This window comes from Pongo pygmaeus, chromosome 9, assembly GCF_028885625.2.
Source record: "Pongo pygmaeus isolate AG05252 chromosome 9, NHGRI_mPonPyg2-v2.0_pri, whole genome shotgun sequence".
NCBI lineage: Eukaryota > Metazoa > Chordata > Mammalia > Primates > Hominidae > Pongo > Pongo pygmaeus.
The window spans coordinates 11,180,210-11,197,744 of record NC_072382.2 but is presented as its reverse complement, the minus strand read 5'-3'; the positions used below and the strand labels follow the sequence as shown (position 1 = coordinate 11,197,744).

Below are 17,535 nucleotides of genomic sequence, written 5' to 3'. Positions count from 1 at the left end.
CTGAGCCCTCAACCTGTGGGATCTGACATTATCTCCAGTTAGTGTCAAAATTGAACAGAATGAGAAGACACACAGCCGATGTCTGCTGCAGAACTGATGAATTAGTAGTTGGTGGGGACAAATCTCCACACATCTCTTAGTGAGCAGAGGTCACAGAAGACGTTTTGTTGATTATTGTTGAGTGAGAGAATAGAAAAAGCACGTTGTTTTTTATTCCTACAGTCTCAGAGGAATATAGCTAAAAATGTGTTTACAGAGAAATTTATAGTATCAGCTTATATTAGAAAAGAAGACATGTCTCAAATCAATGATGTAAGCTTTTACCTCAAGGAACTAGGGAAGCCAGGTTTTCAGCAATTGGCCAGAAAAGAAAAAAAAAGAAGGGGGAGGAAGCATATGAAAACCAAAACAAGCAAAGAAAGAAAATGTAATAAAGTTAGAAGAAGTAATAAATAAAATAGAAAAAGAAAAAATCAATCAATCTAAAGCTGGTTCTTTGAGAAGATCAATAAAATTGATAAACCTCTAGCCCAGGGGGTCAGCAGAGACCCAAGTAATAAATATGTTAGGCCTCGCCTGCCAGGAGGCCACACAATCTGCCACTGTAGCACAAAAGCGGCCATAGGCAATACAAAAATAAATGAGAATAGCTGTATTCATGGGTCTTGTAAGACAGGCAGTGGGCCCAATTTGGACTGGTTTGGATCTGTGTCCCATGCCAAATCTGTGTCCCATGTTTGGGCCCCAAATTGGGGCTTAGCCCATGAAAAAATTCAAGGGTGAGCCTGTGGTGAGAGAAGGCAACTTTTTTGAACCAGTACTGCTCCTTGCAGAGCAGGACTAACCCATAGGCAGTGGGCTGAGTTGGCAACATATGGGCTGTTGGCAGCTGTACTTATACCCACTTTTAATTATATGCTAATTAAGAGACGGGTTGTTCAGAACTTTCTGGAAAAGGGTGGAGAGTTTCCAGAACCATATAAGGTAACTTCCGGGCCATTACCATGGCCTATTGCAGTGGTATTTGTAAACTGTCATGGCACTGGTGGGAGTGTCTTATGCTAATGAGCAGTGAGAGCAAATAGAGGTCACTTCCATCACCATCTGCTAGTTTTGGCTGGCTTCTTCACTGCATACTGTTCTGACCACATCCTGCTCCAATCGACATGATCAACAGGGCTGCAACAAGAAAGCAAGTCCTGCCAGCCTCCTACCTCGCTACTATAGTAGGTTAGTGGAGGGGGAACATTTCCTTGTACCAAATTCCAGCCAGAGTCTTTCCCAACATCTAAATACTGAATGCTGCCATGGCTTCAAATAAATTTGCAATGAAAAAATACATTTTTAAATGGCTTTTTATTTTGCTGTAGGAAAGGAAAACAAAATCTCGGGACCCAAACTCACTAAGCCAAAGGCAAAATTCAAGCTAGGAACTGGGTCACCCAAACCTGCCTCCCATTTTGTTCCTAAATAGATAGCTACAAAAATAAAAAGCTATATAACTCTCTCACAATTTGCCCACGAGGGAATTCTTTGTGAGCCCCAAGATCTTCACCCTAAAACAGTTCTGCTGAATGACACCCTGATGATGTAAATTGACAGCTTATCATCACAGGTATGGAACAAAGGACAGAACTATAAGTCATCCCTCCGTTCACCTGAGACAAGTGCATATTTGACTGCTTATATAAAAATGCAGATTCACTGAGCACGAAATGAATGCATAATTAACTATTTCTCTACTCCTCCTTTCACATGTAAAATGCAGATTCAATGAATGCTGATCAAAGAATCAAAGGAATGCAACCACTTGCCTCTTTCATCTACCCTCCCTTTTTTTCCCTTTTCTCTTTCCCCTAATGCCCACACTTTTCCCTTCAAATAATGATGGCCCCAGACGCACTTTGGAAAAAGCATGAATCACAGATGTTTCCTATGGTTTTCTGTTCCTTTTTTCCTGGATGTGTCCTTAACCTTAGCTAAATAAATTTCTAAATTTTTGACTGAGAGCTGTCTCAAATACTTTTTGGGTTACAGCAGCTATTGCATCTAGATATACAATATAAATTAATGTAAAATACCATATGCTTGTAATTTCATAAATGCTAGAGGGATCATCCCAATCAGGGAAAGCTACAAGAAGAAAGTGTTGGTGGTGAAGCACAACTTCCTAGATTTTTGCTGTCAGTGGGCTGGTTGGAATTTAAATTCTTTGAGTATTAAAAACAAATCAATCTTCATAACTGATTATTTCTGCTATTATTGTTACCTATTGGAGCCTCTAGGAAAAAAAGAGGCAATAGAGAAAGAGAGGCAGCCTCCAGACGGATATATGCTTCTGGAATTTTTCAAAGAAGGTTTTAGGTTGCTAATGCGCTCTTGTGGGATTAGATGTCTGATCCTTAGGAGCAGATCATCCATCCTGATGTGGGTCAGTTTGGACTCCAAGTCTGACAAAGCAGAACAGGCTTCAGAAAGCCTTGCTTGTCACTTGGAATACAGCCGTCACTCCTGCAGCATCTAAGCTTTGGCGCTGCTGAAGAAAGGCCACTGGCTGTTTTGGAACCCTGAATTCACAAACCCCAACTGCCTGGAACTGATTCTAAGCTAAAACCTGACACTATCTACCACAAGCTGTTTCAACTTCAGCACAAGCCGCGATGAACTGGAAGTGTAAGCAGACAGTAAGTTTTCCAGGGATTATAGGAATTTAATCAACTGAGCAATCAGCCTTTTACAGCCTACCATCCTGCAGTCTGTTTCTTCCTAAACCTTGCATGGAATGCAGTCATGTGGTTGGTTAAAACCAGCTCCTAACAGATCCCAGCAACTTACAGATGAACCTGAGTGAACTTTCCTCATTACCATGCTAAAGTCTCCACCCCGGAGGAGCTACAGCTTCATTACCATAACATGCAACCTATGTATTGGCACGATGACTCACTGCATCTATGCAACTGGGACCCCTCCTCTGCAAGTGCCGATGCACCCTCTCCCCTCTCTACCACTCATAAAACCCTCCTGTCACTTTTCCTAGGGAAATCTGCTTTGGAGAATCCTCCCAGTGTCCTCCTTACTTGTGCCAAGTAATAAAACTCCTATTGATCCACACCTGTGTTCTCATGAAAAGTTGTTTGTTACTAAACCAATGATCCCTGGTTTTTTTCGAGTAACAGAAGTGGGCATGTATGGTTTCTTCTGATAGCAACCAAATACATGTCATTTGTCCACATCAATCAGTCCTGCAATTCTCCAACACTGACTGCATGTTCAACAATCTGACTCAATTCCGACGCTAACTATCCAGAGTTAGGCTCAGCCTCCACAGGTAAAGGCTCCAGGCTCAGCAACAAATGGAGTTCCTTGGCTACTCACATTTCTACCTGGCTGACTACAAATGGTGGAGACCCCCTAAAGCCCCTTTAAATTTGATAATTCCCTAGAACAACTTCCAAAATTTAGAAAACTGTTTTACTTATGATTGTCAGTTTATTATAAAGGGTACAACTCAGCAACAGCTACATGGAAGAAACTAGTAAGAAACTAATATGGGGGGCAGTGATTGTGCACGGCTTCCATTGTTAAAGAAAAAATTATCTAATGATACAAGCTTGATATCCACTGCACTGGGATTTTGCAGCAAGAGAGAGAGATGGGGCTCAAACTTGAACACAGCACGGGCAAGTGGGAATTCATAGGCAAGGAGAAGCATACAGGTCAGTGGATGCAAAATTACAAAGAGGACACCTCAGGGGCAAGAGAGATTCTGGTTAAACCACACTAACAGGATTCTTGCTGAAGACAGGCTGGGGTGATCAGACATCACCTGGAGGACCGTGAGAAGGATGAACCCGGTCAGATATTGAGGGTGGGAAGTTCCTGCTAAACTGACTTGGCAGGGTCATTTGCTAAAATTAGATTTTACAAGGAAGTACAGATGTGCCTAGGAAGAGGTTTGGGAACCTGACTAAAATGTGGTCACGCAGAGAATCTTTGCCACCATGCCCTCTCCAGCCAGGCCAGTCTCCCACCACATCTGTGTTCACCCGCCCCAAAGCTCTCCCAACCCCGTCATGTAGGGTTTCTATGGAGGCTTCATAATGTAGACATTACTGATTAAATAATGGTGATCAGTCCCCATCCTGAAGTTATCCAGCTCTCCCTCCTTAACCAAGAGCCACTTCATTAGCATAAACTCAGGTTTGTTTGACAGAGACTCCTTCTGAATAACACGACATCCTATCACTCAGGAAATTCCAAGGGTCTTAGGACCTCTGTGTCTGGAACTGGGGTCAAAGACCAAAAATATATATTTTTATCATGCCACATAAGGCATAAATAACTTTTATTATGCTACAAGGCATAAATTTATTTAAAAATAAAAATTTTTATTATGCCACAGGGCAAAAACCCAGACTCTGGGGTTGTTGAATGCACACTCTCGTGGGGGCCCCCTTAAAGAGTTTTGTGATCCTAAATGTTTCAAAATGGAGTCACTTATGACAAGTGACTCAGCCCACAGTGAAACTGCTGAACGCTCAAAATGATAAACATAGGTATAATGGACTGAGGTAATAAGATAACATCTGCTGTGGCCAGACACCCCCAAGACCTGACGAGAAACTGAAACCAAAAGATGGCTGAGATAATGACCATGGACACTCGTGCAGAGGGCCATAAAAACAGCAAAGAAATTGACCATGGCAAGACACCTGCAGAAGCTCTGCCCAAGAAAGCTCTGAGGCCTCCTCATGATATCCACAGCGGTCCCTGGAAGCTCTGCCCAAAAACAGCAACATCGTTCAACAGTGTTTTGAGGGAAACCCAGAGGCATGCTAACCTAAACAACAGAAATGGGGGTTTTTTGTTTTGTTTTGCTTTGAGACAGGGTCTCACTCCAGTTGCCCAGGCTAGACTGCAGTGGAGCAATCTCAGCTGACTGCAGCCTGACTTCCTGGGCTCAGGCGATCCTCCCATCTCTGCCTCCCAAGTAGCTGAGAGTACAGGCACGTGCCACCATGCCCGGCTAATTTTTTTTTTTTTTTTTTGGTATTTTTAGTAGAGATGGGGTCTCGCCATGTTGGCCAGGCTGGTCTTGAACTCCTGGGCTCAAGTGATCCACCTGTCTAGGCCTCTGGTTGGGTGTGAAAATATGGCCCAGTTCTGGCCAATGGAGAAGGGAACAGGTCATCTGGGGAACTGTGGGAAAGACTTTACTCCCTGAAAAAAAGACAAATGATGAGAATCATCTTTCCCTCCATCTTTTGGGCATAGCCAGGTAAAAATGGGCCACTCAAGGCTGCTACAGCCATGGGAGGCCCTGCAGGGCAACAGTGCAGACCCAGGACCAGTGCAATGGAGACAGCCTGCTGAGTCCTTGGTGACCTTGGTGAGCCACTAGACCCAGCCTGAGTCACCCTCTTCCTGCCTTTCTGTTACCGAGACAATGGGTGTCCAGGCTGTTGAAGCCCCTTTGAGTTTAGTTCTGCTTCTTGCACCCAAATGCATTTTAATGGGGCCATGAGCTCCTGGGCTCCACATGGTCTAAAGTACCCCTCACCTCCAGGGCATCCCCATGGAATGAAGCACCCCCTCTGGCCTTCTCCCAAGACTTCTCCCAAGACTTCTGGCCCAATATTTTCTGGGTGTCATTACAAGACAGTGTTCTATGGGGTGCACTGGGGATTGACATCTCCCTGCCTCCAAATGCCTCCCCTTCCTGGAGTAGGCAGAGCTGCCCAGGGTTCTTTTTAGAAGAGACCTTTATTTTGGCCAGGTGCGGTGGCTCACACCTGTAATCCCAGGACTTTGGGAGACCGATGGGGAGGCAGATCACAAGGTCAAGAGATGGAGACCATCCTGGCCAACATGGTGAAACCCCGTCTCTACTAAAAATGGAAAAATGAGCCAGGCATGGTGGCAGGCGCCTGTAATCCCAGCTACCCGGGAGGCTGAGGCAGGAGAATCACTTGAACCCAGGAGGCAGAGGTTGCAATGAGCCAAGATCGCACCATTGCACTCCAGTCTAGGCGACAAGAGCAAAACTCTGTCTCAAAAAAGAAGAGACCTTTATTTCTCAAGCAAGGGCAGAAATTCAGGGCTCCCCTTCGACTCTGGCTACTCCCAAGGTGGCTTTAAAGCACCAAGGGGTCCATGGCTTGTGTAAGAAATGATTAGTCCTTCCATCTAGAGAAATAGCTCCTTTTTAAACAGTTGTCTCTCTTAAACGTGTTTAGTGTTTAAGTGAGGTTGAAACAGTGTCAAAAGGAAAGTGAAAATGAAATTCTCTCCTTCAGCATAAAAGCTGATTCACAAACAGCAGAGCACCAGACCTCCTCTTGGCTTCGAGATGGCTTCGGTAAGTTTCCCGGGACTTTGCATTACTGACTCTACAGCAGTGGGACAGCTCTCCCTGGGAAAGGCCTCAGTCCGGGCTCCTGGCCTTGGGCATGCAGCTCTTCCTAGGAAAGGCCTCAGTCCGAGCTCCTGGCCTTGGGCACACAGCTCCCCCTAGGAAAGGCCTCAGTCCGGGCTCCTGGCCTTGGGCACGCAGCTCCCCCCTAGGAAAGGCCTCAGTCCGGGCTCCTGGACTTGGGCACACAGCTCCAGAGCTCGTCTTTAGAAGGCTGTCATGGAAAACTGTATTTGTCTTTTAAAAGCGCATCTGCCTGGCTGGACAGGGAGTCCTCTGGGCAGAGTCCACCTCCTCTGCGTAGCTGGCACAGTGCGGGGAGCTCGGGACTCCCGTGTAGTAGAGAGCTGTGGGGTGCCAGGTGTCAAGTCTACCTCAGCCTCAGGAGAAGCCAGAGTGTGGGCAGGTGGGGGACTCTGGGTTGTGGGAAGCAAGCAAATCCCAACATCGTCTGCTTCTGCTGTGACTGGGGCTCAGTCCCTTCTCGACCCCAAACGATGCTTTCTCTCTCCTCGTTCCTCTGTGGCATCATCCGGCCTTATAAGGTGCATTCTAATCTCAGCAGCTTTCTGAAAACTGAAATTTCTCCTCCTGTCAGCCCAGATGTACTGATTGGCAGAAGCTCTAGGGAGAGCAGGCTGAGCTCAATGGTGTGCAACTGAAAAGGAACTGAAATAGCTCAGGCTATTACTAGAAACAAAATCATTACAGGAAGGGGTCCTGCAAATTCTGGAAGGCAGCCCACTCCAACAGCACCACGTGATCCTGGGGAAGGGCTTTACTGCTGCCAAAACAAATCAAGGCTTTTAACAGGGAGCCCAGGTCAAAGCTCATATCTCACTGGCCACCAGCTGAGGTGGCCAGTACCTTGACTTTGGTTTTAGACATTCAGCATTGCAGTTAAAAGCCCCTCTCTCTCCCCACATGGAGACCATCTCCTGTGGTACCCTGATGTACAGAGGAGGAGCTGGGTGGGAGTCCTGGCCCTGCTCCTTTCCCCTCCCTCTTCCTTGTCTATTTCCTTTGCCCCATTCTATGCCAGGCCCTTCACTGGATCCTGGAGGTGCAGGGAGGGAGGAGCACACAGGATCCTGCCTGCCTAGAGCTCACAGCCCAGAGGAGCACAGGCAGGCACAGGGAATTGCAGCTCAACTTGACCCCTGCGGAGAGCAGCAGAGACCCCCAAGGACCCAGGTCCTGGGAGTGGGGTGGCGGGTCAGCTGAGCCAGGCTGGGGCCATCAGGGCAGCTTCTCAGGTGAGGGGGTTTGAGGGAGGGGAAGAGGAAGAGTGGCTGCAGGAAGTGATGGAGGCAGGGAGAACCAGATGTGCAGAGCAGCAGAGGCCAGAGCCAGGGCAGTAGCGAGGGACTGGGATGTCACTCAGTGGGCCTGTGGGTGCAGACCCCAGGGAGGGAGAGGAGGGTGAGGAAGGGCCAGTCAGGAAGGGCCTGGGAGCTGCCCACAGGGTGTGTCCTGGGCCCTGAGGTCAGAGGAAAGTCATGGCCAGATGTGCCCTTGGGAAGGCCACCATGGGTTCTGAGGGGTTGGATATGGAGTGGCAGGGACAGGAGGCAGGGGCTGGTCAGGGGGCTGTGGAGGTCACAGAGGCAGGCATGGGGCTGCCTGAACCAAGTCAGTGGATGGGATATTGACAAGCACACCAACCAGGAGAAGCTTCCGGAGTCCACATTGATTGGTTTTAGTGACTGAATATTGGCATGAGGAAGAGGGCAAAGGAGAGCAGACCCCAGGTCTATGATGGGACATCCTGGGATGAGGGAGGAGGAGGCTGTCACCCACTGAGGACAGGTACAGAGAGGGCGAAAATGGAAAAATCCTCCAATCATGAGGCTGCTATGCCCTGGGGCAGGACATGGAGAAGTGGGAAGGAGATGAGGAAGGGGAAGAAGGTGGCCAAGACAGGAACCAGGGTGAGGGGTGCACAGGGAAGAACCAGCTCGGCCTCCTTCCAGCTGAGTGTTCTCAGGAAAGCCCTGCCATCTCTCTGATCCTCAGTTTCCCCATCTGTGCAATGGGATGATCATGCCTTCCCCTGGGGCTGTGGAGATGGTGCAGTTATTGTAGGACAAGTTCCCACAGAGGCCTGTTCTGTGAGTGCAGAGCCACCTCAGTGCTGGGAGCTGGGGGGCCCCACAAGACCCCACTCAGGTCCCAGCAGGATGCTGTGAGCTCCTGTCTCCCAGGGCCTCATCTCCGAGAGATAGGTGTTCTGAGGCTGGATGGGGCAGGGTCTGAGGAGGAGATGGCTCTTGGGGCCATGGAGAGGCACAGGGCAGGAGGAGTGATGAGGAACTGAGGGTCAGTCTCCAGAGGGCGGAGAGCTCAAGACTCACCTTCCCAGCCTTGCTCCTGGCCTCAGTGAAGGTGCTGGTTCATGCAGGCTCTTGAGTCGGCCTACTGAGGAGCACGTGTACAATGCACCCATGCACACACATCTGCATCCTCAGCATGCACACACACAGCACACACAGCACACACATGCCACACATGCGCCCAGACGGTCCTTCTCTCTCCCATCCCACAAGATCATTCTCCAGGCTTCAAGCCCCCAGTGCCCCCACTGAGGAGTGCCTCTGAAAGTGACAGCAGGGCTGAGGATCTCATGGGGGCTAGAAGCTGATGAACATCAGCAAGCCGTCTCCAGGATGAGCTGCAGCTCCCCCAGCCAGGGTCTCTGCTCTTGCCTAGAAGGCCGTATACTCCGTCTCTGACTTTTCTGTTGCAGCCACAACAAGAGCTCAAACCTGGAGACCTGATTGAGATTTTCCGCCTTGGCTACGAGCACTGGGCCCTGTATATAGGAGATGGCTATGTGATCCATCTGGCTCCTCCAAGTAAGGACTGATGAGCATATAATTTTCAAAATATTTGTTAAAAGGATAATGAGAGGGCCGGGCGCGGTGGCTCATGCCTGTAATCCCAGCACTTTGAGAGGCTCAGGTGGGCAGATCACCTGAGGTCAGGAGTTCAAGACCAGCCTGACCAACATGGAGAAACCCTATCTCTACTAAAAATACAAAATTAGCCGGGCGTTGTGGCACATGCCTGTAATCCCAGCTACTCAGGAGGCTGAGGCAGGAGAATCACTTGATCCCAGGAGGCAGAGGTTGCAGTGAGCTGAGATCGTGCCATTGCACTCTAGCCTGGGCAACAAGAGCAAAACTTGATCTCAAAATATAAAAAAAATAAGATAATGAGATCCACTGAAAGACAGTTAAGCAAGGGAAACTTGAGTTAGGAGACACATTCTTCTTAGAGGATGCTTGATGAGATTGTACACATATATGTCCCATGAAGTAGACACAGTGCATTCCATAGGTCCTGGCAGAACAGTAGAAGAGACCGTTGCCTCCCGCAGCGAAGCTGGGCTGCTTCAGCATTGGGATCTCTCTAGCTCAAAGTCAGTTACCTTGGCATGCAGAATCTCATACAACTTAAACCAGCCAGGTTTCTTAGGTCTTAAAGAAGAAAGTTTCTCAGATGGAACAATGTTTCTCCGTGCCAGATCCTTTGCCTCATATGTTTTCACAGAACAAGGTGTCTTGATATTATATACTTAAGATTCCTTACTGGGAGCAATTCTCACAGGTTTATACATTTTTTTTAAATTCTCATACAAATGCACAGTAAGCAATACCAATGTTTTATTTAACTCATTAATAACAGAAGCAGAAATATGACATACCCAGTTAAAAGCAGAATGAAGGAAACGTATGTATGGATAGCCAATGAAAGGGGAAAAAACGAACACAGAGGCCAGGCACAGTGGCTCACTCCTATAATCCCAGCACTTTGGGAGGCCAAGGTGGGCGGATCACTTGAGGTCAGGAGTTCAAGACGAGCCTGGCCAACATGGTGAAACCCCGTCTCTATTAAAAATACAAAAATTAGCTGGGGGTGGTGGCAGGCATCTGTAATCCCAGCTACTCAGGAGGCTGAGGCAGGAGAATTGCTTGAACCCGGGAGATGGAGGTTGCAGTGAGCCAAGATCCTGAGACAGTGCCACTGCACTCCGGCCTAGGAGACAGAGGAAGACATTGTCTCAAAAAACAAAAACAAAAATGCAGAAATGAGACAATGAGACTGCCAAATTAGGTAGGTGCAGGCAAGTTCATATCCTCTAGGGCAATGCCACTACATAACTCTTGATGTTCTCTTTTCACCAAGCATTTACATTGTCACTGGACAAAAACCATTCCCATCACTATCAGAGCAAGACATTTGCATCTAATCAGTTTTCTCTAAGCCATCATCTCCCAGGCAGGGTTGTAAAAATGTCTGAATTGATGGAAAATAGCAAATCAAGCCCACTTAATCCAGATGACCCTCAGCGACCTTGTAAGACAAAGCATGGCAATGAAGACACATGGTCCTTTTTGTGCCTAACTTGCAGGGTATAAAGAGGCTTTTTTTTTTTTTTTTTTTAAGACAGAGTCTTGCTCTGTCACCGGGATGGAGTACAGTGGTGCAATCTCAGCTCACTGCAACCTCCGCCTCCCAGGTTCAAGCGATCCCCCTGCCTCAGCCTCCCGAATAGCTGGGACTACAGGCACTCGCCACCACAGCCAGCTAATTTTTTGTATTTTAGTAGAGATGGGGTTTCACCATGTTGGCCAGGATAGTCTTGATCTCCTGACCTCGTGATCCACCTGCCTCGGCCTCCCAAAGTGCTGGGATTACAGGCATGAGCCACCGTGCTCAGCCGTAAAGAGGCTTTTTAAAGACAATTTTTCTTTCTTTCCTTTTTTTTTTTTCCGTCTGAGACAGGGTCTTACTCTGTCATCCAGGCTGGTGTGCAGTGATGTGATTACGGCTCACTGAAGTCCTTTTTTTTTTTTTTTTTGTATAAACATTCTGATTTAATAAATGGTATGAATATATATTTTGCATACTTTACAATAAAGAAAATTTTGAAAGAAAATTGACCTAAAACTTTGTTTCCCTCCAATTTACATGGTAAAGTCAATTGCATACAGTTCTTTCCATGTATAAGTTTTACATTTGTATTTTCTACAATTAAATAAATCTAAGTGTTAAATTTTAACACATATATCCAATTATGTACAAAATTACAATGTCAATTTATAAGTCAAGCTTACTTAAAAATCATAAATTACAAAAAACACATTATGAATAATTTTGTTCTGGAAGTATCATACCAACTCATATGATCTAGGTGAACCCAAAAGTAAAAAACAATGATTATAAATTATGGTAGTGTCTGTAAAACCCTGTTATAAAGGAGGTATTCTTTTAAAATATGTACCTTATATATAAAAGCTCCTGACTCCTTTTAAGGACCAAAATTATTTTCAGTTTAACCATTTTCATTAAAATGCTTATTTAAAAAGTATCATCTTATAAAACTGAGTATATAAAATACAATGCAGCCCTTGATAACTAAGAATCTTTATAAATGCCAATTATTTATGACCTGTTTATCAAACTATTTCTATGGATGGGGTGATTTTTTTCTTCCTCTAAATTAAGTGGCCCTAGACTAATATATTTATGTAGTTATTCTGTTTTCTTCCTTACTGTCATTTCACATCTCTATCAGTGAGTTCCTCAGGATTTGCCTTTATTTTACAACTATGAAAGTCTTCAATCCAATTCCCTGCTTCCACACATAGGACACAGAAAGCCTAAACTTTCCTTTTATCTGGGCTCTGATAGGAAGCAGCATTTACAACGTGTCTGGCTTGGTAGGAGGAAGATTGTCAATTGAGGTATCATGTGTGTTCACCTGCCTATCTTGCCCTATTTCTTTGGTTGCCATAAATTTCCTGCTTCTCAAATATCTGGATTTTTGGCTACCTATTTGGCTTCTGTCTTTGGTGTTTATAGCAGGTCTCTCCGATTCCTGACCCACAGCTCCTCTCCTTCACTAATATTCAAGTGTGCTGCTTGCCTAACTCCTCATTCCTTCTCCTTGAATTTCACTTTACAATTGCACTAGGTTCTATCATCGTTGGCCACAGATTACCACAAAACATAATTTCTTAAATTCTGCAAATTTCTATGTTTCTAATCTTGGTTTCCTACAAGATCTAACACTAAGCTTGTGTTATCCTGATTACAGTGTATATAAAACAATGCTTGTGGAAAACTAACCTAGGAGAAAGCTTATAGGGGAAACCTGATAATGAATTTTATTAAATTAATAACCCTTAAAAAATTTCAAATGTAATACTATCTGGATTTAAACTTCAATACTTTTCTTAAGTAAAATTCTTAACCATGGTAGAAGTTATGTTTGTTGATGTTCACTCATCTATACCCTCCATATTCTCAGCAAAGTTGGCATAAATCTGACCTGAATAAATAGGGTTATAACATTATCAGGCTTGTAAAATACTTTATCAAATCAATGCATCAGTTAAACAGGGGTCCCCAGCCCTGGGCTGTGTGTGGCCTGTTAGGAATCGGGCCACACAATAGGTGAGCTGAGAGGCAGGTGAGTCAGCATTACTGCCTGAGCTCCGCCTCTTGTCCGATCAGTAGTAGCATTAGATTCTCATAGGAGTGCAAACCCCACTGGGAACTGTACATGCAAGGGATCAGGCTCACTGCAGTCTTGACCTCCCCGAGCTGAGGCCAGGTGATCCTCCCACATCAGCCTTCTGAATAGCTGAGACGACAGGCATGCGCCACCACGCACAGCTAATTTTTGTATTTTTTGTAGAGACAGGTCTCGCCATGTTGTCCAGGCTGGTCTCAAACTCCTGAGCTCAAGTGGTCCACCTGTTTAGGCCTCCCAAAGTGCTGGGATTACAGGCATGAGCCACTGCGCCCAGCCAACAGGATTTTCTTAAGAGGGTTCTAAGTGCAAACATCAGCCTTGAGATTAGAAATGGGGCAAGAGAGGTAACACACCTAATTATTGTGCGCATTAGGTACTATCCATTTTAATAAAAATAAGATAATACCTGGAGTCACTATATAATGGAATTGGGGCTCCATTGGTTGACAGCTCTTCTGTGTACCTCTCTATGTGCCTAAAACTGTGCCAGATTGTAGGACAGAAGACACTTTACAAAGGATTCCCCCAGGGTCAGCCCAGTGCAGTGGAAGGAGCCTGCCCTTTGGGGCTTAAGAGAAGCAGTTTCACATCCTGATTCTAGGACTTTTCATAGCACAGAAAAGTCTCATGATGTCTCTCAGCCCAATATTGGTTTTTAAATTGAGATGATAATATTTTCCTTGAAAGTTAAAAAGGAGATTAAACTAGGAAGTATGTGTAACAGCACAGCATGGTAACTGAAACAGTGGGTACTAAACGAATTGGATCTTTTTCAGAAACACAAGTGTACAAAGCTGAACAGGTAATAAATATGTTTTACCATCATTGTTTATAATGATGAAAATTTTTCCAATACCTAAATGACTGATAACAGGGGATTGGCCACAGAAGTGATGTACATGCATAGCATGGAATATGGCAGCAGCCACTGGCAATCATGACATTCACTGACTTGAACGAACATTCACACTTTATTTGATTAAAAAAAGAGAGCAAAATCTATTAGCCTGGCGTGGTGGCAGGCACCTGTAGTCCCAGCTACTCGGGAGGGTGAGGCAGGAGAATGGCGTGAACCCGGGAGATGGAGTTTGCAGTGAGCCGAGATCGCGCCACTGCACTCCAGCCTGAGCGACAGAGTGAGACTCCGTCAAAATAAAAAAAAGCAAAATCTGTGAATCCTCCAATCACATTTGTGAAAGGATAAACACTAGTAGTTCCCTAGTGGAGATTTCAAGCCCTTCTCTCCCTACTTCACCTTCCCCTGCCAGTGAGAGTGCCTCTGATTACAGGTGAGTACCCCGGGGCTGGCTCCTCCAGCATCTTCTCAGTCCTGAGCAACAGTGCAGAGGTGAAACGGGAGCTCCTGGAAGATGTGGTGGGAGGCTGTTGCTATCGGGTCAACAACAGCTTGGACCATGAGTACCAACCACGGCCCGTGGAGGTGATCATCAGTTCTGCGAAGGAGATGGTTGGTCAGAAGATGAAGTACAGTGTTGTGAGCAGGAACTGTGAGCACTTTGTCACCCAGCTGAGATATGGCAAGCCCCACTGTAAACAGGTAAGGACCTCTCTGGATAATCCATCTCCCTCTGCTTGGGGCTGGACTCACTGGGCTGTGCAGCCAGGCGATCACCATGAATGATGCAAACACAGCCTCTTAGAGACCCGCTGGCTGAGAGTCAGGATCTCTGAGCTCCAATGCCAGATCTGCTTCTAATCCACAGAGGGTCTTTGGACAGGTCCCTTCCCCCCAGGCCTCTCCATGTGCAGAGGAGGGGGTGGATGGAGGAGCTCTGAGGATCCTTCCCCTCTAAAACCTATCCTGAAAATGGCTCCTGAAGTTCTGGGGGTCATCAGGACAATCTGGGCCAACCCAGGACAATGACAGGTCCCGCAACCCCCCAAAGAGTACTCAGGCAAGGGACGCTCAGGGTCCGTGGACCTGTGTAAGAACTCAAGGACATTTATGTGTAAGATCTGGGCATAGCCTCCATCCCTTGCCCCTTCACAGTCTTTCACATTTGTTGCCCCAAAACACACAACTAATAAGTGGCAGAACCGGGATTCAAACCCCAGCTGTCCCTTTCTAGAGTCTCTGCCTGTGATGCCTAGCCTGCAGCAGCTCAGGGCCCCTGGCCTGCGTGACTGAATGGTTGGGGGCCCTTGATGAGAGGGGGATGGTGGCAGGAGTAGAGGCTTTGCAGAGGGAAATCGAGAGTTTGACGTGGCATGTGATGTCTGAGGTGCCCCATTAGAGGCCCAGGTGGAGATAAGGCATGGAGTTGGAGTTTAGGCTGAAGTTCAGCTGGAGATGGAAGTTTCCAGGCTGCAGGTGGGAATAGTACACAGTGACCCCAGGGCACACATATGGCCATGGCCTCCCTAAGTCTCCCCTCAGCTTCTGCCACGCCCTCCCTGTGCAAAGGTGTAACTCAGGGAGGACCTAGACTGCAAAATAGTCCCCAGTCTGGCCCCTGGAGCTCTGACCCTAGGAAGCGAGGCACAAACCTTCTTCCTTGCCCCAAATCAGAACAAATGTCCTCACCTGGAAGCTCTCTCAAAAGGATCTCATGGGCCCATTCTCAGGACAAGCCCAGACAAGTTGAACACCAAGGAAGTGGTCACAGCCCAGAAAATGGAGTCCCTGGGGATACAGCCAACGGCTTCTCTGGGAGAGGATTCTGAGCCAGCCAGCTGGGAGAGAAGAGAGGAGATGCCAGGCCGTAGGGGAGGCAGGAGAGAGGGGAGAGCGAGAGGAGTTCCAGGCCCATGGGAGGGAGAAAGTGCCAGCCTGGCTTGCTGTGAACGCTCAACAAAAGCTGCTTGCTTTGCAGGTGGAAAAGGCCAAGGTTGAAGTCGGTGTGGCCATGGCACTTGTGACGCTGGTTATTGGTGTATTCTCTTTTGTGATTAGGAGAAACCAAAGAAAAGCGACAGCCTGAAGCAGCCACAAAAATCCTGTGTTAGAAGCAGCTGTGGGGATCCCAGTGGAGATTAGCCTCCCCAACACCTCCAGCAGCCTGACCCTTGTGCCCTGTCTCAGGCTCTCTCTAGATCCTTTCCTCTGTTTCCCTCTCTCGCTGGCAAAAGTATGATCTAATTGAAACAAGCCCTCGTGCCCTGTCTCAGGCTCTCTCTAGATCCTTTCTTCTGTTTCCCTCTCTCGCTGACAAAAGTATGACCTAATTGAAACAAGGATTAATAAACAGCCATCTGCCGCTTCAGAAAGGACTTCTACCATGTTTTTATAGACTTCTGAATCACAAAGGAGGAAAGTAACATTGAGTGAACACTCACTGGGTAGTTCCAGCAATTTCTAGCTGGGTGACTTTGGAGAAGGCTCTTGATTCTCAGAACCTCAGTTCTTCCATGTCAGGTGATGTCAGGAGGTTCACCTAAGATAATGCATACACGACACCCAGCACTATGTCTGATACGTAACAGATGTTCAATGAATTGTCTTCATCATTCTACACAGACATAACATCGACATAATTGCATGTCATTAATTTTACTCTCAGGGAGGCGAAAAAACTTAATTACCTTCCGGTATAGTCTCACGTGGTGCTTAAATCCCCTCACAACACCTACGCATCTACCAGCATCTTCCCAGTTACCTTCCTTAGTTGGCCCTCTTTTTGAAAGTTTTTTTTTTTTTTTTTTAGCTCAAAGGTCTGAGTTCTCACCCACCTGTGACTACTAGATGGAGTAATATTCTTTCCATGCCCAAATTGCCATGGCTGGCTCAAGCTGGTCCTGGGTAGAATGTTGAGAATTAGCTGCCTCTAAATCTCCCTCCACTACTTCCAGCATGCCCTGGGTGTGGCTCCAGAAGTGCCCAGGTTCCCATGTTTCTGTGCTTCCTCACTCCAGCCTCTGCCACCAGTGACCCTACTCAGTGGCCACTTCCATGGTGGTCACTGCGGCCACCACCACTCTGGCTTCAGGACTGAGGACATCACCCCCACACCCCAGGTTGTACTTTTTCATGCGTGAGCAAGCTGGTTGGTCCCTTAATTCCCCAACACAGCGGAGACCAGGCTGTAATGATTAACGACACTCCCCTGGAAGCTCAGGGCTATTGGAAGGTTGAAGAACAAAGAGAATAACGTATCATTGCTACAATTAGAGGGGGCTCTGCTCAGATTCCTGGCTGAAATACCAGGCTCCATTTGGGGATTGCAGAAGCATCCATGCCTGCCTTGCTCCAGGGCTACCTCCACAGCAGAGGGCCCAGCTGCTCTTCCCAGAGTCCAGGCCTAAAAAGCAGAAGGCCCAGCAAGAGAAGAAGGCTTTCTCACTTCTTGTGATCTAAGGCTAACCTCCCCAGACTTCATTACCTGTCCAGGATCAATTGTTCCAGGGTGCTGGACAATGGGAGCATCCAGGCCCTTCCAAGGTGTGCTTGACCTCCATGACTAGGTCAGATCCCCGTTAGGATTCTCAAGTGTCCATGTGTCTGCACTTCATGTGATTCTCACAGTTGCAATGAACACTGATCCATGTGGTTATTTTACTAATGTGCCTTTCCCTGCCAGTATTTTGGGGACAGTCCAAGTTTGGTACCATTGGTACTCTA

At 46.9% G+C, this 17,535-nt stretch overlaps 1 protein-coding gene across 2 annotated transcripts; it reads left to right on the top strand.

Moving 5' to 3' along the window:
* The first annotated feature begins 6,285 nt into the window (after nucleotides 1-6,285).
* Nucleotides 6,286-16,180, top strand: PLAAT4 (phospholipase A and acyltransferase 4). Of its 2 annotated transcripts, none has more exons than XM_054440958.2 (4): nucleotides 6,286-6,358; nucleotides 9,159-9,267; nucleotides 14,246-14,514; nucleotides 15,871-16,180. In XM_054440958.2, the coding sequence occupies exons 1-4, from the start codon at nucleotides 6,350-6,352 to the stop codon at nucleotides 15,952-15,954; spliced, it is 471 nt and encodes a 156-aa protein (XP_054296933.1). In that variant the 5' UTR covers nucleotides 6,286-6,349; the 3' UTR covers nucleotides 15,955-16,180. The 2 variants fall into 2 exon arrangements, with proteins under 2 accessions (XP_054296933.1, XP_054296932.1); XM_054440957.2 differs by having other exon boundaries at nucleotides 15,791-16,180.
* The last annotated feature ends 1,355 nt before the right edge of the window (nucleotides 16,181-17,535 follow it).